Consider the following 24,320-nt stretch of genomic DNA (forward strand, 5'->3'; position numbering starts at 1 on the left):
TCAGTCTTTAGAGTAAAAAGATGTGTGCTATTTGGAAGACAGGGATCTGTTTTATTTTACAGTAAAATATGCCAACATTGAATTTGATACATGTGTTAGGAAGCAACATTTGTATTAGTCAAAGCTGAGGAATTTAATTAAGAATTATATGTCTTGTTATTTTCTCCATGGAAGTATTTACAGGGCTGAGCGATTTGATGACTAATGGACATATTTAAAGGGCGTCTGTTACTGATCATGGAAACAAAAAATAAACTAAAATAAAATTTTTAACTTTTGGCAAGTTCTTATTGCAGTAGAATCATATACTAAATGGTACCCCTGAGATTTTTTTTCAGCATATATGTTCTAATAGTTACCTAGCCAATTTTGACTTGCAAGGGAAAGATGCTTCAAATTGGCTGCATATTAGAAGACATGAATCCCAAACAAATCTGTGTGCAGAAAATACCATTCAATTTGCTATGTCTTGCTAACGAGAGAGCCTTAAAAAACAAACCAACAACAACAACAAAAAAAAAACAGCAACTTCGTACACCTAAGTGTGGTAAACTCTATGTTCCACCTAGGGTGAAGTTTACCTTCCTAGAGCAAGGGTGTCCCTCAGTGATCACAACACATATGATTTTAAGGTTTCAGCTAGTAATGTTAATGAGAAAAGCTGGCCAGGTATAAAAAAAATACAAAGGGCAAAAAACAAATGAACAAACAACTGCACTTGAGAGCTGAGCAGCAGTTTTAACAACTACTCCTAGCCTCAGAGACTGAGAGCAGATAGGAAGCAGTGGGAACGGTGGCAGTCTGCGGATTGCTGGCCACGTCAAAAAGGGAGTCACTACTTGGCTCAGCTAATTGTTGCTGTGTGGAAATGTGAGTCCAGTGATGCCAGATTTTTATGGCTCTTCAAGAGAGTGGAAATCTGGGTTTTATGTGAAATCTTTCATTTTGAAATGTTTATTCAGAGCTCAAATATGGGGGAGGAGGTGGGAAAAAACCCATGCAGGCCAAACCAAATCTTCTTTTGGATCAATTTGAACCATAGGCATAGGACTTCGATTTGTTACCTTCTGAATTAGCTTAATGAGTAATGTTTATAAAGTTGAAGAGGGAATGCTTCCTAGTATATGAATGGAAAAAAGACTAGGTGCGTAGTTAAGAGCTTCAACCATGGCGTCAGATTGCCTGTGTTTATGTCCTGGCTGGGTATCATGGGCATGTTACCAATTCGCTTTGTGTCCAGTTGCCACTTCAGTAAAATAAGAATGATAATGGTACAAATTTCATAGAGTTGCTGTGAGGATTCAGAAGAGCTAATTTATATAAACTGCTTAGTACAATGCCTGGCATATAGTAATTGCTCAATAAACATGAGCTATTATTATTTTGCAAGAAAATGGTATTCAAAGGATTTACCTATTTGTTATACCTGAAGAAAATATCCCCTATAAATGTGGAGGGTCCGTTTTGTGTTGAAGAGTATGGATTAACAGCATGGATTCTGGAGTCAGCAGGCTAGGATTTGAATTCTTGCTCTATCACTGTGTAACCAGAACAAGTTAATTTTTCTGAGCTTTAGATTCCTCATCTATATAACAGGATTAATAACCCATATCTCAAAGTCATAAGAATTCAGCAAGATAATACACGCAAAGTCAGTGTTGGCATATAAGTCAGTAAGTGTTAACTGTTGTTATGATTATTCTGTTAGGATATTTTCCCCCATTATTTGGAAGTTCCATTTTTGCAAACACTTTTTTAAGTTATTTATTTCTTATTATATGTATTGAAAGAAAATGGCATTGCATTTGATTTACAAGTTAAGCTTCATCTTAATGAGCCACATTACAACAGTGGTTCTCAAACAGGTGATTTTACCCTTCAGAAGACATTTGGCAATGTCTGGAGACATTTTTGGTTGCCATAACTGAGGGGAATACTACTGGCATCTAGTGGGCGGAGGCCAAGGGTGCCGCTGAACACCCTGTAATACACAGGACAGCCGCTACATCAAAGAATGGTTCAGCCCAAAGTGTTGATAGTGCTGAGCTTAAGAAGCTCTGCATTACAGCTGTATAGCCACCATAACATTTAGTTTGTAATGTTCTTGCTAAGCAGAGGAAGAATTTTTCTTTTATCAAAACATTACCTAACTTTCAGAGAGCAGTTAACATGTAAATTGAAATCTGTCGAACCATATTTAATAAAATATTTTAAAATGCATATATTCCTGTTTTCTTCTAGTTACAAAAGTAATACAAGCCAGTGAAAATTTAAAGACTACAAAAGCATGTAAATAAGACAATGAACTCCACCTTTTCCCCAACCATCTCCATAGAAAATCTCTGGAAATGCAACAGTTTAAGTTATATTACTTCAGACTTTTAAATACAGTCACACACCTCATAACGATGCTTTAGTCAATGTCACGACACATATGTGATGGTGGTCCCATAAGATTATAATAGAGCTGAACAATTCCTATCACCTAGTAACATCGTAGTCATCATAATGTCAACGCATTACTCGTGTTTGTGGTGATGCTGGTGTTAACAAACCTACTGCCCTGCCAGTCACATAAAAGTTTGGCACATATGATTATGTATGGTACATAATACTTGATAAAGATAATAAACGACTGTGTTATTGGTTTATGCATTTACAATACTATTTTATCTTTATTTTAGAGTGCACTCCTTCTACTTACAAAAAAAAGTTAACTGTAAAACAGCCTCAGGCAGGTTTTTCAGGAGGCATTTCAAAAGGCATTGTTATCATAGGAGATGACTGTTCCATGTGTTATTGCCCAGAAGACCTTCTGGTGGGACAAGATGTGGAGGTGAAAAACTGATATTGATCATCCTGATCTTGTATAGGCCTAGGCTAGTGTGTGTGTGTGTGTGTGTGTGTGTGTCTTCACTTTTAACAAAAAAGCTTAAAAAGTTTAATAAGGTTTTTTTAAAAATGCTTATAGAATAAAGATATACAGAAAGAAAATATTTTATATAATTGTATAACGCATTTGTTTTTTAAGCGAAATGTTATTGCAAAGGAGTTAAAAAATTAAACAATTTTTAAAAGTTTATAAAGTAAAAAGCTACACTACACTTAGATTAATTTATTATTGAAGAAATAGTTTTAAAATAAATTTAGTATAGCTTACAGGAAACTGCATAAAATCTCCTGTACAGTGTTATAAAGTCTATAGTAGTGTACAGTAATGTCCTAGGCCTCTCACTCACCACTCACTCACTTAACCAGAGCCACTTCCAGTCCTGAAGCTCCATTTGTTAAGTGCCGTATACAAATGTACCATTTCTTATCTTACATACCGTATTTTTACTGTACCTTTTCTATGTTTAGATAGGTTTAGATACACAGATAGTTAGCATTGTGTTTGAGTTGTTTCCAGTATTCACTATAGTAACATGCTGTACAGGTTTGTAGCCTAGGAACAGTAGACTATATAGAGCCTTGGTGTGTCATAGGCTATACCATCTAGGTTTATGTAAGTACAGTCAATGATGTTCACACAAGGATGAAATGGCCTAACATAGCAATGCATTTTTCAGGACGTAACCCCATTGTTAAGTGACACACGACTCTCTATATGTATGCTGTTCTATAATTTGCTGTTCAAAAATTGATGTCTTTTTTCTTCCTGACCAGTTCAGTCCTAAAGCAACTATCTAGGGCAAAGCAGGGTAGATATTGAGGAAGGGTGGCCTGGCATTGGGCATTGGAGCCCATGTTAGGTAAGGAGGCATCCGTGTGATGGGATTGGTGACCTGGCATGGAGTGTCAGAGCCCAGACAGGGTGAGGAGGGCATCCATGTGTGCGCAGCCTGGTATAAGGTGTTCACAAAGGGCAAGTGAGATAAAGAGCACAAAGAGGAAGGTCTTGTGCTGGGCTTTGAGCCCAGGTGGGAGAAGGGGCACAAAGCAAGGAAATGTTCAAAGGATGATAGGAATATGTCAAAGGCTAGCCCTTTGGAAGGGTGAGGTGGGGGAATACCTTGAGTCCAGGAGTTTGAGACCAGCCTGGGAAACGTGGTGAAACCCTGTCTCTACAAAACATACAAAACGAATTAGCCAGGTGTGGTGGTGCATACCTGTGGTCCCAGCTATTTGGGAGGCTGAGGTAGGAGGATCACCCGAGCCCAGGAGGTAGAGGTTGCAGTGAGCTAAGATCATGCCACTGTACTCCAGCCTGGGCAACAGAGTGCGAGACCCTGTTTCAAAAATAATAATAATAATAAAATAACCGCTTCACCAAAACATTAATTATAAAGGGAAAAAAAATAGTAACAGTATGGTGGAAGCAGCTGGAAGACATCAATTTAATCAAATGGTCAAAGTTAATATTGTCAGTAATGAGACAAGTCACAATCATGGCCACTTAATAAAATGCTATGGTAGTTAGCTTCCAAGCAGATGGTCCTCCCCACCTAGCTATTCATGTCCTGGGTGGTCTTCTCCTTCAGTGGGTGGGGCTGACCTGTATAGCCAGCAGGATGTTAGAGAAATGATGGTATGTGGCTTCTGATGCTACATAATAAAAGACTGCTCACTCTGGGGGAAGCCAGCTGCCATGTTGTGAAGACACTCAAGTAGCCTGAGAGAGAGGCCACATATTAAGGACAAGTTTTTTTGCCAACAACCAGCACTAACTTGTCAGCCATGTGAGCAAGGTATCTTGCAAGCAGATCTTCCAGCTCCAGTCAGGCCTTCAGATGACTGCAGTTCTGGTCCACATCTAAACTACAACCTCATAAGAGAACCTCACAGCTAAGCTTTTCCTGATACACAGAAACTATGCAAGATAATGCCTATTGTTTTCACCTACTATGTTTTGGGGTAATTAGATATGCAGCAATGGACAATTAAATCAGATGTAGTGAGAAGAACACACCATCATTTCTGTCATACTCCTGCCAAAGATGCATAACCTGAATCTGGTCCTAATGAAACAGAAAACAAACACTAATTGAGAGGCATTCTGCAAAATAACTAACCTATAATATTCCATAGAGTCAAGGTCATAGAAGCTAAAGACAGACTGAGAAACTGTCTGGAGTGAAGCAGACTGGAGATATGACAATTCTCCTTGAAACATGTGATTCTGAACTGGATTATTTTGCTAATAAAAGACATTATTGGGACAGTGGGCAAAGTTTGGAACCTGAGGATTAGATGTTAGTAATGTATCTGTGTGAATTTTTTTATTTTGATGATTTTATTGAGGTTATGTAGTAGAACGTATTTGTTTTCAGGAAGTTCCACTAAAGTGTTTAGGGATGATGGAGCATCAGGTCAGTAACTCTAAAATGATTATGGAAAAAAGTTATTTGTACTATACTTGCAGCATTTCTATAAGTTTCAGGTTCTTTAAAAATTTTTTAAGTTATGCAAAAACTATGTTATAAAATATGCCTTTGGAGGCCAGGCATGGTGGCTCATGCCTGTTAGCTCAGCACTTCAGGAGGCTGAGACAGGCAGATCACTTGAGCTCAGGAGTTCGAGACCAGTCTGGGAAATTTGGCAAAAACTTGTCTCTACAAAAAACACAAATATTAGCAGGACATAGTGGTGTATGTCTGTAGTCTCGGCTGCTCGGGAGGCTGAGGCAGGAGGATTGCTTGAGTCTGGGAGGCAGAGGTTGGAGTGAGCCAAAATTGTGCCACTGCACTCCAGCCTGGGCGACAAAGTAAGACCCAGTCTCAAAAAAAAGCCCTTGGCTTTAAAAATAGACACATATTGTCTTTTTTTTTTTTTTAAAGGGGTGCATAGTATTCTGGTTTTTGTAACTATAAGTTTTTTTTTCCACAAATCTCCTATTGAAGGACATTTAAATTGCTTTCAGTTCTTTGCCATTATAAACATCCAGGTCTTTGTTATTATGAACAATACTAGTAAACATTTTTATAAACATAGTTGTGCCTTGTTCAGTTTTTGCCTAAGAATTAATCCTCAGAAGTCAAATTGCTATGTGAATGGATATGCACCCTTTAATCAGTTTAATCATAAGTCATTCAAGGAAACTGCATAAAATCCCCTTAAAAGAAAATGAAATTTACAGTTTGGTAGTCATTTTTATTTGTTTTTCTCCCCCAGAAAGTAATTTCTATAAGAGTGGGAACTTTATCTGTCTTGATTATCACCATCCCCAGCATTCAGAGTCTCAGGCATTCAATATATATTTGTTGCAACAACAGTAATAGGGAACATTTATTATGTGTCTAGCACTGTTCTAAGGGTATTAATTTAGTTTTTGCTGGCAACAGCCCTACGAGGTAGGTAATATGATTAGGTCCATTTTGCAGATGAAGAAACTGAAGCTAGAGAGGTGAGGTACTTGTCTAGTTTCACACAGCTAATAAATAGTGGACCCAGGAATCAGGCAGTTTTCCTTCAGTTTACAGGTATCCACTATGCTGTACAGGGTCTCTTATAAATGAATACACGACTGAATGGTCAAATTGGCGAATATATTTATTTGGCTCTTTGACCAGTAACAAATGCCAGCTATCTTTTTTTTTTTTAAATGAAAATTAGAGGGAATGGACTGCCTACTTTGTAAGAGCCAAATTAGTTTTATGGTCTTCTGGACTAGGCTGTACTTAACTACCTACTAATACTCCTCCTGGAATTAATATCCATACAGGTATAGGTTATAAATCATTCTTACCTGAAGATTTTATGGATATGTAAACAGAACATTTGCTTTGTATTACAAATAAAATAGTAAATCTGGGCCTGCAGCTTGAGTCTAGGAGGCAGAACTTTTATTACTTTTTGAACATACTCTGTTCCCCACCTGGGCTCCTTTGCTCCTGCCATTTCCCTGTACCTGTAATGCTCATTGTCCACCTCCCACAGTGGAAACTCTAACTGTCCTCCAAGGCTTGCTCAGTAGCCACCCCTTCCACTGAATACTGCTTTTACTCTTCTTTTTTCTTGCCCTCCTTTTGAAGATTCTTTCCTTCTTCAAAATTCTGAGTCTCTTTTTATAGTACTCATATAGAATACTACATTCTAAATATACCTTATGTTACTGTGTAAAGTTCTCATCTCCCTTAACAGACTATATTCTTTTTTAGTTTTATTCATTTTATAAAACTCCAGTATGTATTACAATCTTTTGTATAAAGTATTGAAACTAAGGATTTTTTTTTTCTTGGATGAGTGAAGGAATTATCTCAACAAAATATGCGAAATATATTTAAAATTTTTAAATTTTAAATAAGAATACTAATAAAATTTGATTATTATATGTTCTACATTATCCAGAATTATAAAAAAATAAAACAGGTGGACATGTTTTTTTTTATATGATGATTTGTATTTTGTCTTTAGCTTACAAATCATCCAGAAACAAGAAGCATAATTAGCTTTCATTTTTATAAGACCTTTTGTTCTATTCATGGCTACAAATACCAACTTTGCTTCTACCCACAACTTTAATTCCCTTTTCTTTAAGTGGGTGGTTTAGGGACATCAAAGGTAATAAAATCAAAGAGATAAGTGGAATATTCTTTTCAAAGGCTGGTACTTAAGGGTGTGTTCCTGTTAGAGAATTTTAATACTTAATTTGTTTTCAAGTGTTTGTGTAATACCAAATCTCCTTGCCAACTGGAAGAGGGACTGTCCTTGAATCCGGTTCTGAATAAAATATTAAAATATAATCCCTTCTTCATATATATATATATATATATATATATATATATATTTTAAAGAACTTCAGGGAATGTGAAGTATTGTCATTTGATAGGATTATACTTTGTTGCTAGCAAAGGCAATAGCATAGCCTTCAGGCCAGTTGTTTCTCTTCCTCCAGAAGGAGTTCTTTCCTTTACCCACAGGATAAGGATAAAGCTGAAGGTTTTTGTTTCTGAAAGCCCAAAAAGCAAGCCAAAGAGAAAGTTCAAACAAATATTGTCAGTCTTTTAAAAATGTCATTGCTTATGTAAATTAGCTGGCCCTTGACTGCTGGTGAGCCTCAAGCATCCTTGAATTGGTTGGATGTTATGTCAGGTTTTATTTATATTTGGGATATGGTATCTAGAAAACACTTATCATGAAGAATCTCACTTCATTTAAGGTTAGTGCTTTTTTATTTGTTTTGGTTCTAGGTTTTTGTTTTGTTTTGTTTTGTTTTGTTTTAGATTAGCTTCACTATCTTGTGATTTCCAGAGGCTGATGTATTACTGTGAAAGATTTCCATATGATTTTTCCTTATTCTTTCTTTTTACTGTTACACATCTTCCTATCAAATTCATTTGAGATTCTTGGAACGATGTTTATAGTTACTGATTAAAATAAAACTTTAATCTCTTTCTTTGGAAGTACAGTATTTTTATATTGTGAATTATACAGTTTTATGCCTTCAGACTAAAATTTGCAGGTTTGATACATAGTCTTAAATGTATTCAGTCAAAATATGAATATTTTCAAGTTTAGCCTAGTTAAGTCCTCTTATAAAACGTTGAGCTGTAACATTAGTTCTTCATGGCCTTTCATTTGTATTAATGTGACGTTCTTGATCATAACCTTTGAAGATAAAATTTATTTGGGGGACAGCTAAGATTCTCCCTACTCTTTCTAATTATGTTGTAAAACTCTAAACTTAGGAAAGGATATCTTTTGGAAGGCATACCTTATAAGTACAAAATTATTATTTTCTTATGAGATGCAGGATTTTTAAATGGGCATTTACATCTTCTGTATCATGTTAGCTGTAGAGTTTTGGTTTGTTTTAAAATAATTCTGAGAACTTGGGCAATTCTGTGATGATCCTTGGGAGTTCTTGGTAGGAGGTGTCTTTCCTCTTGAATCTGTAGCTCTGTGATGCATGTATATAAACATGCCTTTGTTCTCAAAGTCTTTTTCTATCTGATTACTGTGGTATCCAAGTGCTTTGTCTCTGCCTCTCTTCGTTTTTTGTTTTGTTTTTTTCCTTGTGCCTTAGCCGGTCATTTGTGTGATGTTTACATTCAGCAGAGAGGTATTTAGAGCATTTTTGGTGAGAGAAAGGAGTGATAGAGGAACTAAGGAGAAATTCAGAGTGGGGTGGCTGTGAGGGATAAAGGGGGGAAGAAGTAGGAAAAGAAAACAGGAGTGGGTCCGAGGGAGGAAGAGCAAGCAAAGACAGAACACGGGCTCTACAGGGGCTACGCCAGTGGGGGTTCGTGAAATCCTGGGGGCTGGCTGTGGGGGAGGGAGCTCAACAGACCGGCATTTTCCCCAGGCTTGGGCGCAAGCTTGTGAAACTACTAATGTATTAAAGAACCTCAGCTGCGATTTGCTGAGGACAAATGCTGTAACGTGTTAGTCATCCATTATCTGCTTCTATTTTTGCAGGTTCTGAATGATGACTGACGCGGGTTTGGGTGATACCCCTCACAGTCCCTGTCATTCCGGAGTGATAAGGCACCCGCGCGTCTAGCCCCAGCGCCAGGGCACGCGAGCGGCGCTGGAGGGAGGAAAGCTTCCGCCTGCGGGCCGGACAAAAGTCCCGCCTGCCCACGGCTTTCTGCCCGCCGTTCGTGACCGAGACGCCTCGCCGCGGCCGGCTCGCTGCTCTCGCGGGCGGATGGTGTGTGGCCGCCGCAGGACGCCCGCCGCGCCCGGGCCATGAAGTAGCGGCTGCTGGCGGCCCCGCTGCCCAACCGCCGGCCCCAGCCCCGCGCTGCGCTGCCGGGTCCTCTCCCCGCGGGGTCGGATCGGCGTGGACATGGCTGGCCGCGTCCCCAGCCTGCTAGTTCTCCTTGTTTTTCCAAGCAGCTGCTTGGCTTTCCGAAGCCCACTTTCTGTCTTTAAGAGGTGGGTGTTCGTTGTTCGGGTGCTTTCTGTGCATGCTATTGATAAATGTAATCACTTTTATGAACCTGAGTGTTGGCAGAATAGACAAGGTTGATGTTCTTTGCTGGAATGACTTGGAATTTTAGCACAGTAACTTCTTGTGAAGTCCCCCGTGCAGAAAAAGCCCACTGAATTGTAGCCAAGCAGTTCTGGCTTTCAAAACTCCAATTAGAAGTTGTGATTTCCAAAACTAATCACTCCCTCTGCGGGAGGTATTTCAGGAACTACAATATATTCGCTTAGATTTGAATGCCTTCTTGTTTATAACAGCTCGAAGAATAAAATATAAAGATACATCAGTGTCGAGGAGAAGCAGATCATAGACTGTAATAGCTCACAAGGAAACACTGAGCTGTATACAAACGCCTCATAATTACCTTATTAAATATTTATGTACTTGTACATTTGTAATTCACATCGCAGTCTTTTATTTCTTCCTCGTAACAGCTCTGCCTCCTAGCAAGATTATGTTTGGCTTTCTTGTTTCTAGCTAGTAATTCTGGACACCGAAAATAGTTACAGAAATTTTTACTGGGTCGTGGTTAATATTTCTGCCATTAGAAAATTGGCATGCCTGTGATAATTTGTAATGTATTAATACTATATCTTCATTAACTTGAAACAGATATATGTTTTGACATATATTTTTATATGACATAATTTTTTATAAATTTTCAATAAAAACAAGTTTTTATTGAATGGAGTTTTAAATGTAGCCTGGTTGATTGCATTGGTTATATTGTGTTTACAAATTAGGTATGTATTGTTATTGGACTATAAAATGAAAATCTGAGTATGTTTAAGAACATTGTGTAGTCATCACATCTTTAGAGTTTTCATTGGGTTTAAATCAATCATCTTTAATTTAAGGTCATAGAATTCTTTTCTTTCCCCTTCTCATGTTGAGTTTAGATTCCATTATGTTCAAGAATATTGAAATTGCCCTCTTTTTTAAGGTTTAAAGAAACTACCAGACCATTTTCCAATGAATGTCTTGGTACCACCAGACCGGTAATTCCTATTGATGCATCAGATTTTGCATTGGATATTCGCATGCCTGGGGTTACACCTAAACAGGTGAGAGGAATTCTGTCTTTCATTATTCACTTGTTCTGGATACAATCTATAATTAAAGTAAGGAAACTGCATTTACAGCTGTAGGAACTTCTTTAAACGTAGGCATTTGCTTTCAAGACTCCAGCTAAGGCTAGAATAATTGAATATTTTAAGGAGGGTTAAGTCTTTCAAGGTGAATCTTTCACTTAAATTTTGTTTTTAAAATTTTACTTATATTGTCATTTGTGGTTTGAAATGGAATGTTGAAAATTTACATTTTGAGATTCTCTGTGGAGTAATAGCCTCTGTAATGCAGCATGCAAGTGCGCATTGAAATATGAAAAATTATTCTAATAAAGGAAAATGATATTGAGCAGCTGCATTTAAGCTAGTTTGTTTAAATATCCTTTTATTGCAACCACAAGTCAAGAAATAAAAACGTGTTTACTGCTAAGAATTTGAAAAACAAAACATTCCACTCTTTTAAAAGTTAAGAAAACTGTTCATACAGGTGGCTGATTGTGAGTTTTCTTTAGCCTGACTTGCTCGTTATAAGAGATGTATTTTGAAATAATGGCAAAGCTCATATAAACGTGACTTATAGAGCATTTTGTGTAGAACTAGGTTGTTGCTAGGGCTTTCCCTCTTTTAGGTACACGCAAGAAGCTCAGACCCACTGCTGTCATGTGTTCAAAGTGTTTCATTAAGCATAAAAGGGCCAGAATTAATTATGCTTTGCAGCCAGGCAGTGCAGGGATTTATGTGTGTCATTAAAAGATAGTCCTCTCCTTTTGAAGGGCTGCAGAGACAGGGAAAGACCTGGATATTGTAGAGCTGCAGTGGCTGAAGACTCATTGTTGCAGATAACATTCTATTTTTCTTTTCTTTTTTATTTTATTTTCAGTACTAGGAAAATAAAGGTATTCGTATTCTACTTATTGGGCAGAATTCCCTTTGCAATTGACATCCAGAAGTTTTAGAGAATACACATGGGCCTTTTTTCGGGACTAAGAATTGGCATTCATTTATTTGAAGACCTGCGTATGATTGTCTATAAATAACTACTACTGTAAAAATGACTTTCACTTCCTCCTCATCCCCAAATGACCATGCAGGTGACTTTCCATGCATTCAGTTGTTACTGTGCTAGCTTTTAATTTCATAAGCTTTTTATTTAGTATTTAACCGCAAAAAGTGTAATGAGATTGAGACTAGGAGAGAAGAACAACAGTTGCTCACTTATGAAGTGTGCCTCTTTTCTCACTTTTAAAAGTGGGTTCCCCCCATATTTGCTTGAACTGAATGTATTTCTTTTAAAATATCTACTAATTGGGTTTTCAAGCACTCTTTTCTCACAAGAATATCATTATTTTATCAAATGGTCTTTTGCTGTGGTTCAGTATTATTGTTATTCTTTCTTCTCATTATTCAAGAGTAATAACATTTAAATTACATAACAATAATAATGGGCAACTGCGATGGAGTCAGTAATCTCAGAAAGAGATCTTAGAGGCATTGATTATAAAAGGACATGGAGGAGCTCCATTTTCATAAAGTAAAATGTGTTCATTCATTTTTATAATCCTATAATTATCAAAATAACTCCATGGAGAAAGAACATACATTGTTTAAATAATTGCTTTTTATTTTGCACTATCTGTATTCACCTTTGCCTCATGCAGTGCGTATTTGCTGGTTGCCTTTCCAGCAAATAGCTGGTTTGTCTCCTTACTCCTTCTCTGAGACCATGTAATTCCCAAGAGCTTCCTACCCAGACTCCAGAGATGGAGCACATGGACCATGATTGATAATTGACTGTATCCCGCCTCCCTTTCCACAATGATTGGTTCAAAAGAAAGTATGACTTAGATCATTCAAATCTTAGGACTTTTGTTGAGAATGTATTTTTCTGTTGCATGTAAGCAGTAGGCTTGTCTTGCTGGGGTCTGCTGAGTTCATGAGGGAGCCATGCCTAGGATAAAACTAACACCATAGAAGGCAATGCAGAGAGATTGAAAGAATGTAGATGCTTGGTGACATCACTACTTATGCAGTGTTCAGTTATGTTAGCCTTTCTGGTTTCAATAAAGTTGAGTTGGGTTTTGTCTTATTTGCAACTGGGTGATTCAGTTGCTCTGTCTGACAGCTCAGAACTGCTTGTTGAATATTTCTTCCATTTTTTTCCCTTCACTCTCTATTGACTATGTGCCATGAGTATGTAACTTGGTTCAGCTGACATACAGATCTTATACTTTGTAAACTTTTATGAGAAATGGTAGACTCTCCATTGAATATGCCCAGGAAGAGGTGGATACAGAACCTTCAGAACCTCTTTCCTTCTGAATTTGGTGTTCTAGTGAGGAAGACCAAGAGCTCTGATGCTGTAAGTACTTTTGAACAAAGTATTATTTTCTTAAAATGAAGATAAAACCAAAGTTTTACACAAGTCCTTAAGAGGAAAAGAGGTGAAAAAAAGCAAGACAGAATAATGTAAAAGTATTAGAGGGAAGAAATAAAAGGTAGAAGGGAAATAAGAAGAGTTGACCAAAAAACAAAATGAAAAAAAGGTCCAAGAAAATAGAATGATCAAGAACAAAAATAAAAGGAAAAAATTCAGGAATAACTAGACTATGAAGATAGAACATCTAAAAATCATAAAAGAAAACAGGATGAAGGAAAATGTACAAACAAGGAAAGACATTGAGTTAAATGGCAGAAGATTTTTTTTTTTTTGATTGCAGACAATCAAGAAGAGCCACAAAATTTAAAGAAAGAAGGAACAGAGAAGAACTTGAGTTGGGAATTGAGAGACATCATGTTGATTAAGGAAATGTATTCATTCCACAAGATTTTTTTTTTAATAAAGTACATCTTAAGTTTTGGCAATAATGAAAGCTATATCAATAGATCTGATGTGTATCCTTTCTTTGGAAAACTTGAGATTGTTAGGTAGGCTTAGATAGAGAAACAAGCAGATGTAGAACAGAGGTGGAAAGAACCGTAGACATAATACAGATAGTGCAACTAACAAATTTTATAGATGGAATACAAGCCTAGATTAGCATCTTATCAAGGATATCCAGTCATGTCAGGCCTCTGAGTTGCCATTTTGCCATACCACAGGACTTCAAAGTGGCAATTAAAAATTTCTCCCATTAAACTAGATCCAGTGAGTCTGGGAAAAGTGGTTTACTGTCTGTTGCAATATCAATTTTATAATAAAAATTAGCTCATTCTGTCTCTTCTCTGACTTAAAAAATTTGAAAATAGTTTCCATCCTTTTTTAGAATTGGATAATCAGTGTTTAGTCTCTGTTAATTGGTGTTTTTCCAGGCTTTGGGAAGATTAGAGAGAAGAGTAGGCGGGTTTTAAACAGCCTATCATAGAGGTAAAGTCAGGATCTGGTGTTCCATGGTACTGGCTTCAAATCCAGCAGAGCCATGAAGTGGTGATATCTTGACTCCTCTTTTAGCATTGTTTCTTTCTTATTTGATTCCCTTTCTCACCCAGGATCCACTGGACTTTTGCTGTCACCAACTCTCATATCAAAAAATAAAAGAATTTGATAAACTGCCAGTTCATGGTCATAGTATGGTGATATCAATTTGACATGTTATCTATCCCTTTGGTGTTTGATTTTAAAATAAATGAAGTTATAATTACAATGATTTTCCATAAAGATTATTGCCTAAATCTAACTCGAATCCAGGGGTTAGAACAGAGGCATTGGGGCTGGGCTGACAGCATCTGGCCTCAGCTCTTGCAGTCTCAACTCAGATTTGTTTCTTAACTGGCTAGTCCTGTTCCTTCATCTGTAGAAAGGATAATAATAGTTTATTATCCTACACTGCAAAGGTTGTTCTGAAGACTGAGTGACATAATGTTCAGTTGCCTTGCACATGGTAAGATCTCAGAAAATGTATACTAATATTATTATTATGCGTGTTCAGGGAAATGTGAACGCACCTTGACATTAGAAAGAAATTGCTAACCCTTAGGCTTTCAGCAATGGCTTCATGGAGAAGCTAAGACATTGCAATAATTGCGAAGGAAACGAAAGTGAACCAAATGAAGAAAATAGAAAGTACAAACCTAGGCGAGAGAAACCTAGATAAAGTATGCAAAGAAGTAAATCTTACAGTATGCTTAAGTATTCATAAGTAGCTGTTTTCATTAAAAATGGCCCTATCATAAGAAAATAAAGGAACACTGAGAATAGATATGCTTTTCTCAGAAATTCTTATACATCTTTATATGGCTTGGAGGAGAAGTTATTAAAAGAAGTCTCATCGGTTTGAAACCTTTTATATATATATATATATAAAATATATATATGTATATTTGAAATAAGCCTTTATTTTTTTCAGTGTCTGCTTTCCTAAGGACTTTATACATTGACCTTATTTAAAAAAACACTTATCTAAGGTAACTACTTTCAAATCCTAGGTTTACGTAGCATTCTATTTATTTGCTATTTGCGCAACTTAGGTCCTCTGTATTCTTAGCTTAAGAACTTACAAGTGCAAACAAATTTGCAAAAAATAAATGATTTTACAAAATTAAATATCTTCCTTGAGCCTAATTTCTTAAAGCCTTATATTAATTGAATTTCTTTCAATGAAGATGTTTTAGGCTGTCATTAGTGTAATCATTTTCCTCCCTTATTTTGGGAGTGATAATTGGAGAACTATGAAGAAATACATCTTTCCCTTTCTGAACCTCTTGCAAATTCTTGTCTCATTCAGCATTTGTCTTTTAAAGGACTCTTCAGATCATGCATTGAAATCAGAAGGCAGCCTGTCCCTGTGTAGCTAAGCACGTATATCTATTGCCAGGAATCAGAACAATTCTGGGTTTAAGAATCACATCAGATACCCCAGAGCAACAGGTTGAAAAACCTGAAATTAGAATCTTAAGTTATTACTTATTTTAAAATATTGATGAAAGAATGTTGTTGTTGAAATGAAACCAGAATGAACAAAATACTCCTACAAAATTTTCTCAAAATCTTCCCACTGTATTTCACTTTGCTGTTTTCTCAAATTAACAGTCATTAGAAAACGTTAAGTAACGTACTTTAACTTCTTCATTTTCTAACATGAGGAAGAGATTCCCTTGCCTCCACAATGCATACATAATCTGTAAAAAGAACCCAGCTTTCATGGGCTTTTCTTTCGGCACTCCTGTAAGGAATCAGTCTTAAAATATCAAACCATAATCATAACATCATTTATAAGTGACAGTTGCTCAGAATATCTGTTTTATCAGAGGTAATATAAAAGTTAAATGCAGAATTGTTTTTATTCAGAATGCCAATGAACTTAGACTTTGTATGTACGTTGCTTAGTTGTTCAAAAGCTTGGCTTTTGTCTAGTTTTGAGGCTACAATAATGTTAGGTCTATATATTTTTTAATTCCATCATTGTGTAGGAAAGATGTTCGTATCCTCAGTCAGTGCTAAAAACTCAGAGTAAAATTAGCAACGGGGCCTACCTGAGGGTGGAGGGTGGACGGAGGGAGAGGATTTAAAAACTACCTACAGCCTACTATGCTTTTACCTGGGCGATGGAATAATCTGTACACCAAACCCCCATGACATACAACTTACCGTATAGCAAACCTACACATGTACTCCTGAACCTGAAATAAAAGTTACAAAAAAAAAATTAGCAAGGACTCCAGAAAAAAATAAGACTTTACTGGAATAAGGTTTTAGTACTTTAGGGGTTGTGATTTCCTTATCTTCTCTCTAGTTGTTAGTATATAATATTTGTATTTTGAAATTAAAATTTCAAGCTTTCTCTTGGACATGAGAATAAAAGGAAGGGAGACACCCCACACCACCATTTTTCTGTTTCCCCTCATAGGCTAGCTTGACTTTGAGTTTAAACCTCACTGCGGAAGGGGAGAAAACCAACAGGCTTTTGGGCACCAGCTGGTAGGATATCAATTATACTCTTTTGGAGAAAATGGATCCAAGCTCTTCACGAAGCAGCTGTGCGATTGCTGAGCAGTGCCTAAAGAAGATCCCCATCCAACTCCAGGAGCCCCATGGATTTCCTTATCACCTCTATGTGGTCAGCAGCCATGGTCCAGCCTACCTTCCCTAGTGCTGTGATCTGTCCACCACTACAGGCCCACCCTCATCTAATTGAATCTGTACAGCAGAATAGACATAGCAAATGAGGGTTGCTTCTTGAGTCAAATACATTTGATTGGGAAGAGCTGCCTGGAAAGTGTTAAGAATTATGAGACCACATTGGGACTTGCTGGGAAAGGGTGCAGAGACCCATAAGCGACATCTGCCATGAATGTGAAAGATAAAAGTCGCTCCAGTGGCCGGCCTCTACAAAGAACAACCCTGGGTGAAGATTTACTGCATTAAGTCATTGTCTTAAAATGAATATGAGTCGTGGCTTTTAGTGTTTCGTTTTCTTCTATTTTTTTTCTCCTTTAACGGAAAATAAAACTAGCATGGTGATCTTCCTATTGAAGGAGGCATATTGAGAAACATCCTAATTCTAGACTAGCATTTACTTTTTATTTAGAAAGACTTATGCAACGTGTATAAAATTACAAGATTTGTGAATAGAGCAACAAAATAAATTAAAATGCTGTATCTCCTCCCTCCCCAAATTGAGAAACTAATATTATCTTCATTTTACCAATGGGAAAGCTAATAGCAAAGAAAATAGCATCATTATTAGAAAGGATGGCCACCAAGCCCTTTTTTTTGTTTATTTAGCTGCGACACATTCATTCTTTTTTCCCTTTCTATTTTGAGAGCTCAGGATTGATGTCATTTAAAACAATACATGTCAAAATCTCAGATTAGATCTATTTGTTTATTTACTCTGCTTTGTTGGCAAGTGTCAATTATATGAATTAAGTAGATTACAAAAATGTTAAATGGCTTTTGTAAACAACAAATTAAAGTCACTTGTCATCCACTGTCAATTGTTTAAGTTTAAATTATGATACTTCCTCTTTATTTTTACTGAAACTTCTTTAACGTCCACTTAGGAAAGATATGATTGAACTATTAACAATGTTTTTTTCCTGTGAGGATAATAGAAACATGCTACATATCTGGGTTCAGAACTGCAAGTATGAGTATACATTGACCATTTTTTTCCTTTATAAAAAATGAGAAACAGATTTTTTATTTCTTATAAAAAAATAAGAAATCGAAAATTATTTTCAATCAATTTTGAGTATGTTTGAATTAACATGATGCTTGAGAATATTTTAAAATTAGCTACAGTGTAAATGACTCCTTGTGATCACCTATTTTCTCAATAAGGCTCAGAGTCCTTTTGCTTTTTATTTTTTTTCCTAGTAAATATTTTAAAGGAGAAAACATACTTAGTGAGTATTCATTATGTAACACTACTGTATTGGGCACTTTACATACATTGTCTCATTAATTCCCATAAAAAGTCTGTGTTCAAGGCATTATTATCCCCACTTTTTACATTAAAAATTGAAACCAAAAGAGATGAGTAACGTGTTCATAGCAAATAGCCAGTAAATAGGAGAACAAGGATTTAAATACAGATTTACTTGAATCTGAAACCCATGGTTCATTTTATAATTCTGTGCCGCCAATCTGTTAATGATCTGTCTCCCACAGAATTTTACTATATGTGTTTTTATGAGTGCAGGTGTGTGTCTATATACACACACACATATATTTTTATTCTACATATGTTGTAAAATATAAGCTCTCTTTTATTAAACAAAATATATATTACTGGCTTCATCCTAAATTATTATCATTATTATTATTATTATTTGAGGTAGATCTCACTGTGTCACTGAGGCTGAATGCAGTGGTACAATCAAAGCTCACTGCTACCTCAACCTCCTGGGCTCAAAGGATCCTCCCATCTCAGCCTCCTGAGTAGCTGGAACTACAGGCACACACCACCATACCCAGCTTAATTTTTTAATTTCTTTTAGAGGTGGGGTTTTACTGTGTTTCCCAGGCTGGTATCAAACTCCTGAGCTCAAGTGATCATCCTGCCTCGGTCTCCCAAAGTGCTGGGATTACAGGTGTGGGCCGCTGTGCCCAGCCCATCCTAAATCCTTGAATAACTTTTTCTTGTATCTTCTAATGCCTATGTAGAAAGACATGCTACTAATCTGAATTCTGGCAAGATATTCTTGGTCACTTGGCTGTTAAAAGATACTTTGCAATCAAGAATTTTTTTTTGGTTGTTATTCTTGTCTAAATCTAAACTAGAGGTCAGCAAATTCTTTCTTAAAGAAGTGTCATATAGTAAATATTTTTGACTTGTGAGCCATATGGGTTCTGTTTTGACTGTTGTAGTTAGAAAGCAGCTATAGATACTATGTAAATGAATGGCTTGGCTTTGTTTCAATGGAAAACTGTGTTTACTAGAAGAGGCAGCCAGCCCACAGGCTGAAGTTTCCCAATCGCTGATAGAAACAATTGAATATGCCATTTAGGCTAATAAATGGATTTAACCTTTGGCATCTCATGAACAATGTCTTCTGACTTACAGAACATAAAGAATAAAAATACCAATGCAAGGTTACCAGTGCTTTGATCTTTGTTCCTTAGTTACCTATTCAGTTTTCATGAGTAAATGATTATAAACAAGAGTTCTCTTATTCGGAATATTGTATTTCAGAGCTCTCCACCTCACTAGATGGCAATTCCTGTGGTATAATTTATCTTGGCCAAATACACTAGAGTCTTTATTTATGGTTTTTTTCTCCCTCATAGCCTGTAAACAATATGCTAGTAAATTCTGTTCATCCTATCTTCCAAATATATCCAAATTCCACCTTTTTCTCACAACAGCCATCTTTTCAACTCTGGCCCAAGCACCATCCTCTCTTTCCTGGATTACTACAATATCCCTCCTAACTGACCTACCTTGTACCCATGTACCCCTGCAGTCTGTGCTCCACTCAGCAGCCACAAAGATTCTATTAAAACAGAAGTCAGAGCTCTTCTACTAATAACCTTGAAGAGTTTCCTGCACCACTCACATTTAAAGCCCGAGACTATATAGCTCCTTCCAAAGCCCTGCATCTTTCCTGGCCTCCTTTCCCACTTTTGTGTCTCTCATCCCTCATTTCTGTGTTATAAATAGGGTCATAGATAAGCAAAGCTGGACATTCCTAAAGTGGTAGGGACAGATTTTAATCAACAATAGATTTGTACAGAAGTAACTGGGCATTTTAAAGGGAGAATTAGGGAGTAGGAAAAAGTAGTATGTGGGGGCTCAGTAGAGTCAGGGAAGTGAAACATTACAAAACGTTAGTTGGCGTAAACCCAATAGGGCCAGCTGTGTTTGCTAGCTGGAAATTACTGAAGCTGTGATTCCATCCCACCACAGAGACTGGAAGACAAAGGCTCTATTCTCAGGTATTGGCTAGAGCAAACAGTAGATTTTTTTGGCATCCTTGAGTCTTCTCAAGCAAGCAATTTAAGCGGAGCTAGAGTCATCTTAGGGATATGGCATTGAGCTGTTAGAAACTGTTAGTGTTTGTTCAAGTCTTTGTAAGCCAAGGTGGAGGCCTAGTCAAGAAGAGGGCTTGGAGGAGCCTGGCTAGGGTTTAGTCCAGGGAGATAGTATTTGTCAGTCATTATAGATGCAAAACAAATCAGAACTCTGTCCCATCACTTGCTGGCTGCAAGACCTTAGGCAAGATACTGAAACTATAACTTTAGTTTTCTCATCTGTAAAATCGGGATAATAATAGTTCCTATCTGATAGGATTGCAGTTAAGTAAATTAATATGTGTAAAGCCCAGTAACTGCTCAGTAAATTTAGTTATTAACATTTCTGCCTTGAACTACATTACAATGGATTAGTTAAGAAATGTTATCAAGTTGCTAATGCAAGGAAGGCCCTATATGATAAATACGTTAGAATACTTGAAATAAAGAATTACAGAGGATCAACCTGGGAATAAAGAGAGTAATTGCAACAATATTTTAGTCAGGACTGCAGTCATAATTTTCTAGAGCACATTATGGAAACAGGTTAGAATCTACATTTCTCTCTTGCTTTATTTAGAAAATATTTATGGAGGCAGCAGGATTTGAAGAATGTAGTTCAAGAGGTAGGGAGAGAGACTTGGAAACAAAAGTTTAGAATTCCTGTAAAGCTACCATTCTAGAAATAGGGCTCTAAACAGATGAAGTATTCAGAACCTCAACTTTTATACTTTTGTCTTTAAAAGAAACTAGTAATTATTAAAGGTACAATTTGCTAAGAGATAGAAAAATTTATACACTATAGTCATAAGATACCATCACTGTCAAACATTTAAAATAAAAATTCAAATTGGACTGCATGCAGTGGCTCACACCTGTAATCAACATTTTGGGAGACTGAGGCAGGAGGATTGCATGAGGCCAGGAGTTTGAGACCAGCCTGGGCAACATGGAGAGATCCCCATCTCTACAAAAATTTAAAACAATTAGCTGGGCGTGGTGGTGTGTGTCTGTAGTCCTAGCTACTCAGGAGGCTGTGACAGGAGGCTCACTTGAGCCCAGGGAGTTGAAGCTGCAGTGAACTATGATTGTCACACTGCATTCCAGCTTATATGACAGAGTAAGACCCTTTCTCAAAAAAAAAAAAAAGAAAAAAAATTCAGTGAAGTTGGTTAAAATCTCTATATAGATTTTATATAGAGGAATAATCCCTCTATAATTATTAATACATAAATATCCCTTTGTAAGATATTTGGTGTATCAAATAGATCTCAAAAGGCAAATATATAATATTTGAATATTTCAGTCAATAGAATAATTTTATATATACAGTCATGTTCTTCATAATGATGTTTCAATCAAATGGACTGAAGACTATAATGGAGCTGAAAAAGTCCTATCACCTAGTGATGTAGATTTCATAACTTCATCAGGCACATTTTTGTGGTGATGCTGCTGTTAACAAACCTGCTGTACTGCCAGTTGTATAAAAGTATAGCACATACGATTCTGTGTAGTACATAATACTTGATAATGATAATGAACAACTATGTTACTGGCTTATGTGTTTACTATACTATACTTTTTATCATTATTTAGAGTGTACTACTTCTACTTATTAAAAAAAAAGGTTTATTGTAAAAGAGCCTCCAGCAGGTCCTTCAGGAGGTACTTCAGAAGAAGGCATTGTTGTAGGAGGTGACAGCTCCATGCATATTATTGCCCCTGAACACCTTCCAGGAGGACAGGATGTGGAGGTGGAAGATAGTGACATTAAATACTCTTGACCTGTGCAGGCCTAGGCTAAAGTGTGTGTTTGTGTCTTAGTTTTTAACAAAAATGTTTAAAGTAAAAAAAAAATTAATAGAAAAATGCTTATAAAGACATAAAGAAAATATCTTTATACAACTATGCAATATTTGTTTTTTAAGCTAAATATTATTATATGAGTCAAAAAGTTTAAAAATTAATAAGTTTATAAAGTGAAAAGTTACAGTAAGCTAAGGTTGATTTATTATTGAAGAAAGAAAAATTCTTTTTTTTTTTGTTTTTTGTTTTTGAGACGGAGTCTCGCTCTGTTTCCCAGGCTGGAGTGTGGTGGCAAGATCTTGGCTCACTGCAAGCTCTGCCTCCCAGGTTCACGCCATTCTCCTGCCTCAGCCTCCCGAGTAGCTGGGACTACAGGTGCCTGCCACCACACCCAGCTAATTTTTTGTATTTTTTAGTAGAGACGGGGTTTCACCATGTTAGCCAGGATGGTCTCAGTCTCTTCACCTTGTGATCCTCCCACTTCAGCCTCCCAGAGTGCTGGGATTACAGGCATGAGCCACCACGCCCAACCAGAAAAATGCTTAAATAAATGTGTTGTAGCCTAATGTACAGTGTTTATAAAGTCTACAGTAGTGTACAGTAATGTCCTAGGCCTTCACATTCACTCACCTACACACCCAGAGAAACTTCCAGTCTTTCAAGCTCCATTCATAGTAAGTACCTGAAATGGTTTGGATTTGTGTCCCTGCCTAAGTCTCATGTCAAATTGTAATCTCCAGTGTTGGAGGAGGGGCCTGGTGGGAGGTGATTGGATGTGAGGTCATGGGGGCAGATTTCCCCCTTGCTGTTCTAGTGACAGTAAGTGGGTTCTCATGAAATTTAGTTGTTTAAAAGTGTGTAGCACCTCCCCCTTTGCTGTATTCTCCTTCTCTGGCCATGTAAGACGTGCCTACTCCCCGTTTGCCATCTGCCATGATTGTTTCCTGAGGTCTCCCCAGCCATGCTTCCTATGCAGCCTGCAGAACCGTAAGCCAATTAAACCTCTTTTCTTTATAAATTACCTAGTCTCAGGTAGTTCTTTATAGCAATGGGAGAATGGTGTAATACAGTATCCTATATATACAAATACCATTGTGTTACAATTGCTTCCAATATTTAGTGTAGTATCATGCTGTACAGGCTTACAGCCTAGAAGTAATAGTCCATACCATATAACCTAGGTGTGTAGTAGATTATATCATCTAGGTTTGTGTAAGTACACTCTATGATGTTTGCACAACGACAATATTGCCTGACACATTTCTCAGAACATATCTCCATTGTTAAGTGGCCTATGACTGGCTGGGTGCTGTGGCCCACGTCTGTAGTCCCAGCACTTTTGGAAGCTGAGGAAGGCGGATCACTTGAGCCCATGAGTTTGAGACTAGCCTGGGCAACATAACGAAATCTCATCTCTACAAAAAATAAAAAAATTAGCTGGGCATGGTAGTGTATACCTGGTTTCCCAGCTAGTTGGGAGGCTCGGGTGGGAGGATCCCTTAAGCCTGGGAGGTGGTGGTTGCAGTGAGCTAAGAGTGTGCCACTGCACTCCAGCCTGGGCAATTGAGTGAGAATCTGTCTCAAGGAAAAAAAAAAAAGTGACATATGACTGCATTTAACACATAGTAAATATAATCTAACATATAAATGTAGATAAAATTTATATTTGGGGAAGAGAATATAAATTCTTTCCCAATACATAGAGAATATTTATAAAAATTACATGGCAGGATATTAACAAATTTTAGTTGACTATAATAATTAGAATTTTTAAACTCATGTCCACTCATAATTCAATAAAACTAGAAATAGACCAAGAAATGATGTCATGGAAGACTTAGCTGCTTAGAAATTAAGGACCATTTTTTCTGCACAATCCCTGGAACAAGGAGAAGATCAAACCTGAAATTTTAAATTGTCTAGAGAGTAATGACTCTTTAGTAGTATCCAGTAAGGAAAATACTGGATAATAAAACCCATGAGACTCTGATGAAGTACTCAGAGAAAAATTAATAGCCTTAAATTCCTTTAAAATGAAAAATAGAATAAAGTAAAATACAAATACAAAGTCAACTTAAGAAATGAAAATAAATATTAAAATCAATAAAAAAATGAATAGTGA

General features: G+C 36.8%; 1 protein-coding gene across 9 annotated transcripts in view; it reads left to right on the plus strand.

Annotated features, from left to right (window-relative positions):
* Positions 1–24,320, plus strand: part of PAM (peptidylglycine alpha-amidating monooxygenase) — a 273,239-nt gene that overhangs the window by 98,441 nt on the left and 150,478 nt on the right. For 8 of the 9 annotated variants that reach the window (XM_030817276.1, XM_030817286.1, XM_030817310.1 and 5 more), the window contains exons 2-3: positions 9,358–9,819; positions 10,815–10,935. In XM_030817276.1, coding sequence (XP_030673136.1) covers positions 9,731–9,819; positions 10,815–10,935 — 210 coding nt within the window. In that variant the 5' untranslated portion in view covers positions 9,358–9,730. Of the gene's footprint in view, positions 1–8,030; positions 8,099–9,357; positions 9,820–10,814; positions 10,936–24,320 lie in introns of those variants that run through there. The other variant, XM_030817283.1, reaches the window with a different exon arrangement.

Source organism: Nomascus leucogenys, chromosome 2, assembly GCF_006542625.1.
Source record: "Nomascus leucogenys isolate Asia chromosome 2, Asia_NLE_v1, whole genome shotgun sequence".
In the NCBI taxonomy this organism is placed as follows: domain Eukaryota; kingdom Metazoa; phylum Chordata; class Mammalia; order Primates; family Hylobatidae; genus Nomascus; species Nomascus leucogenys.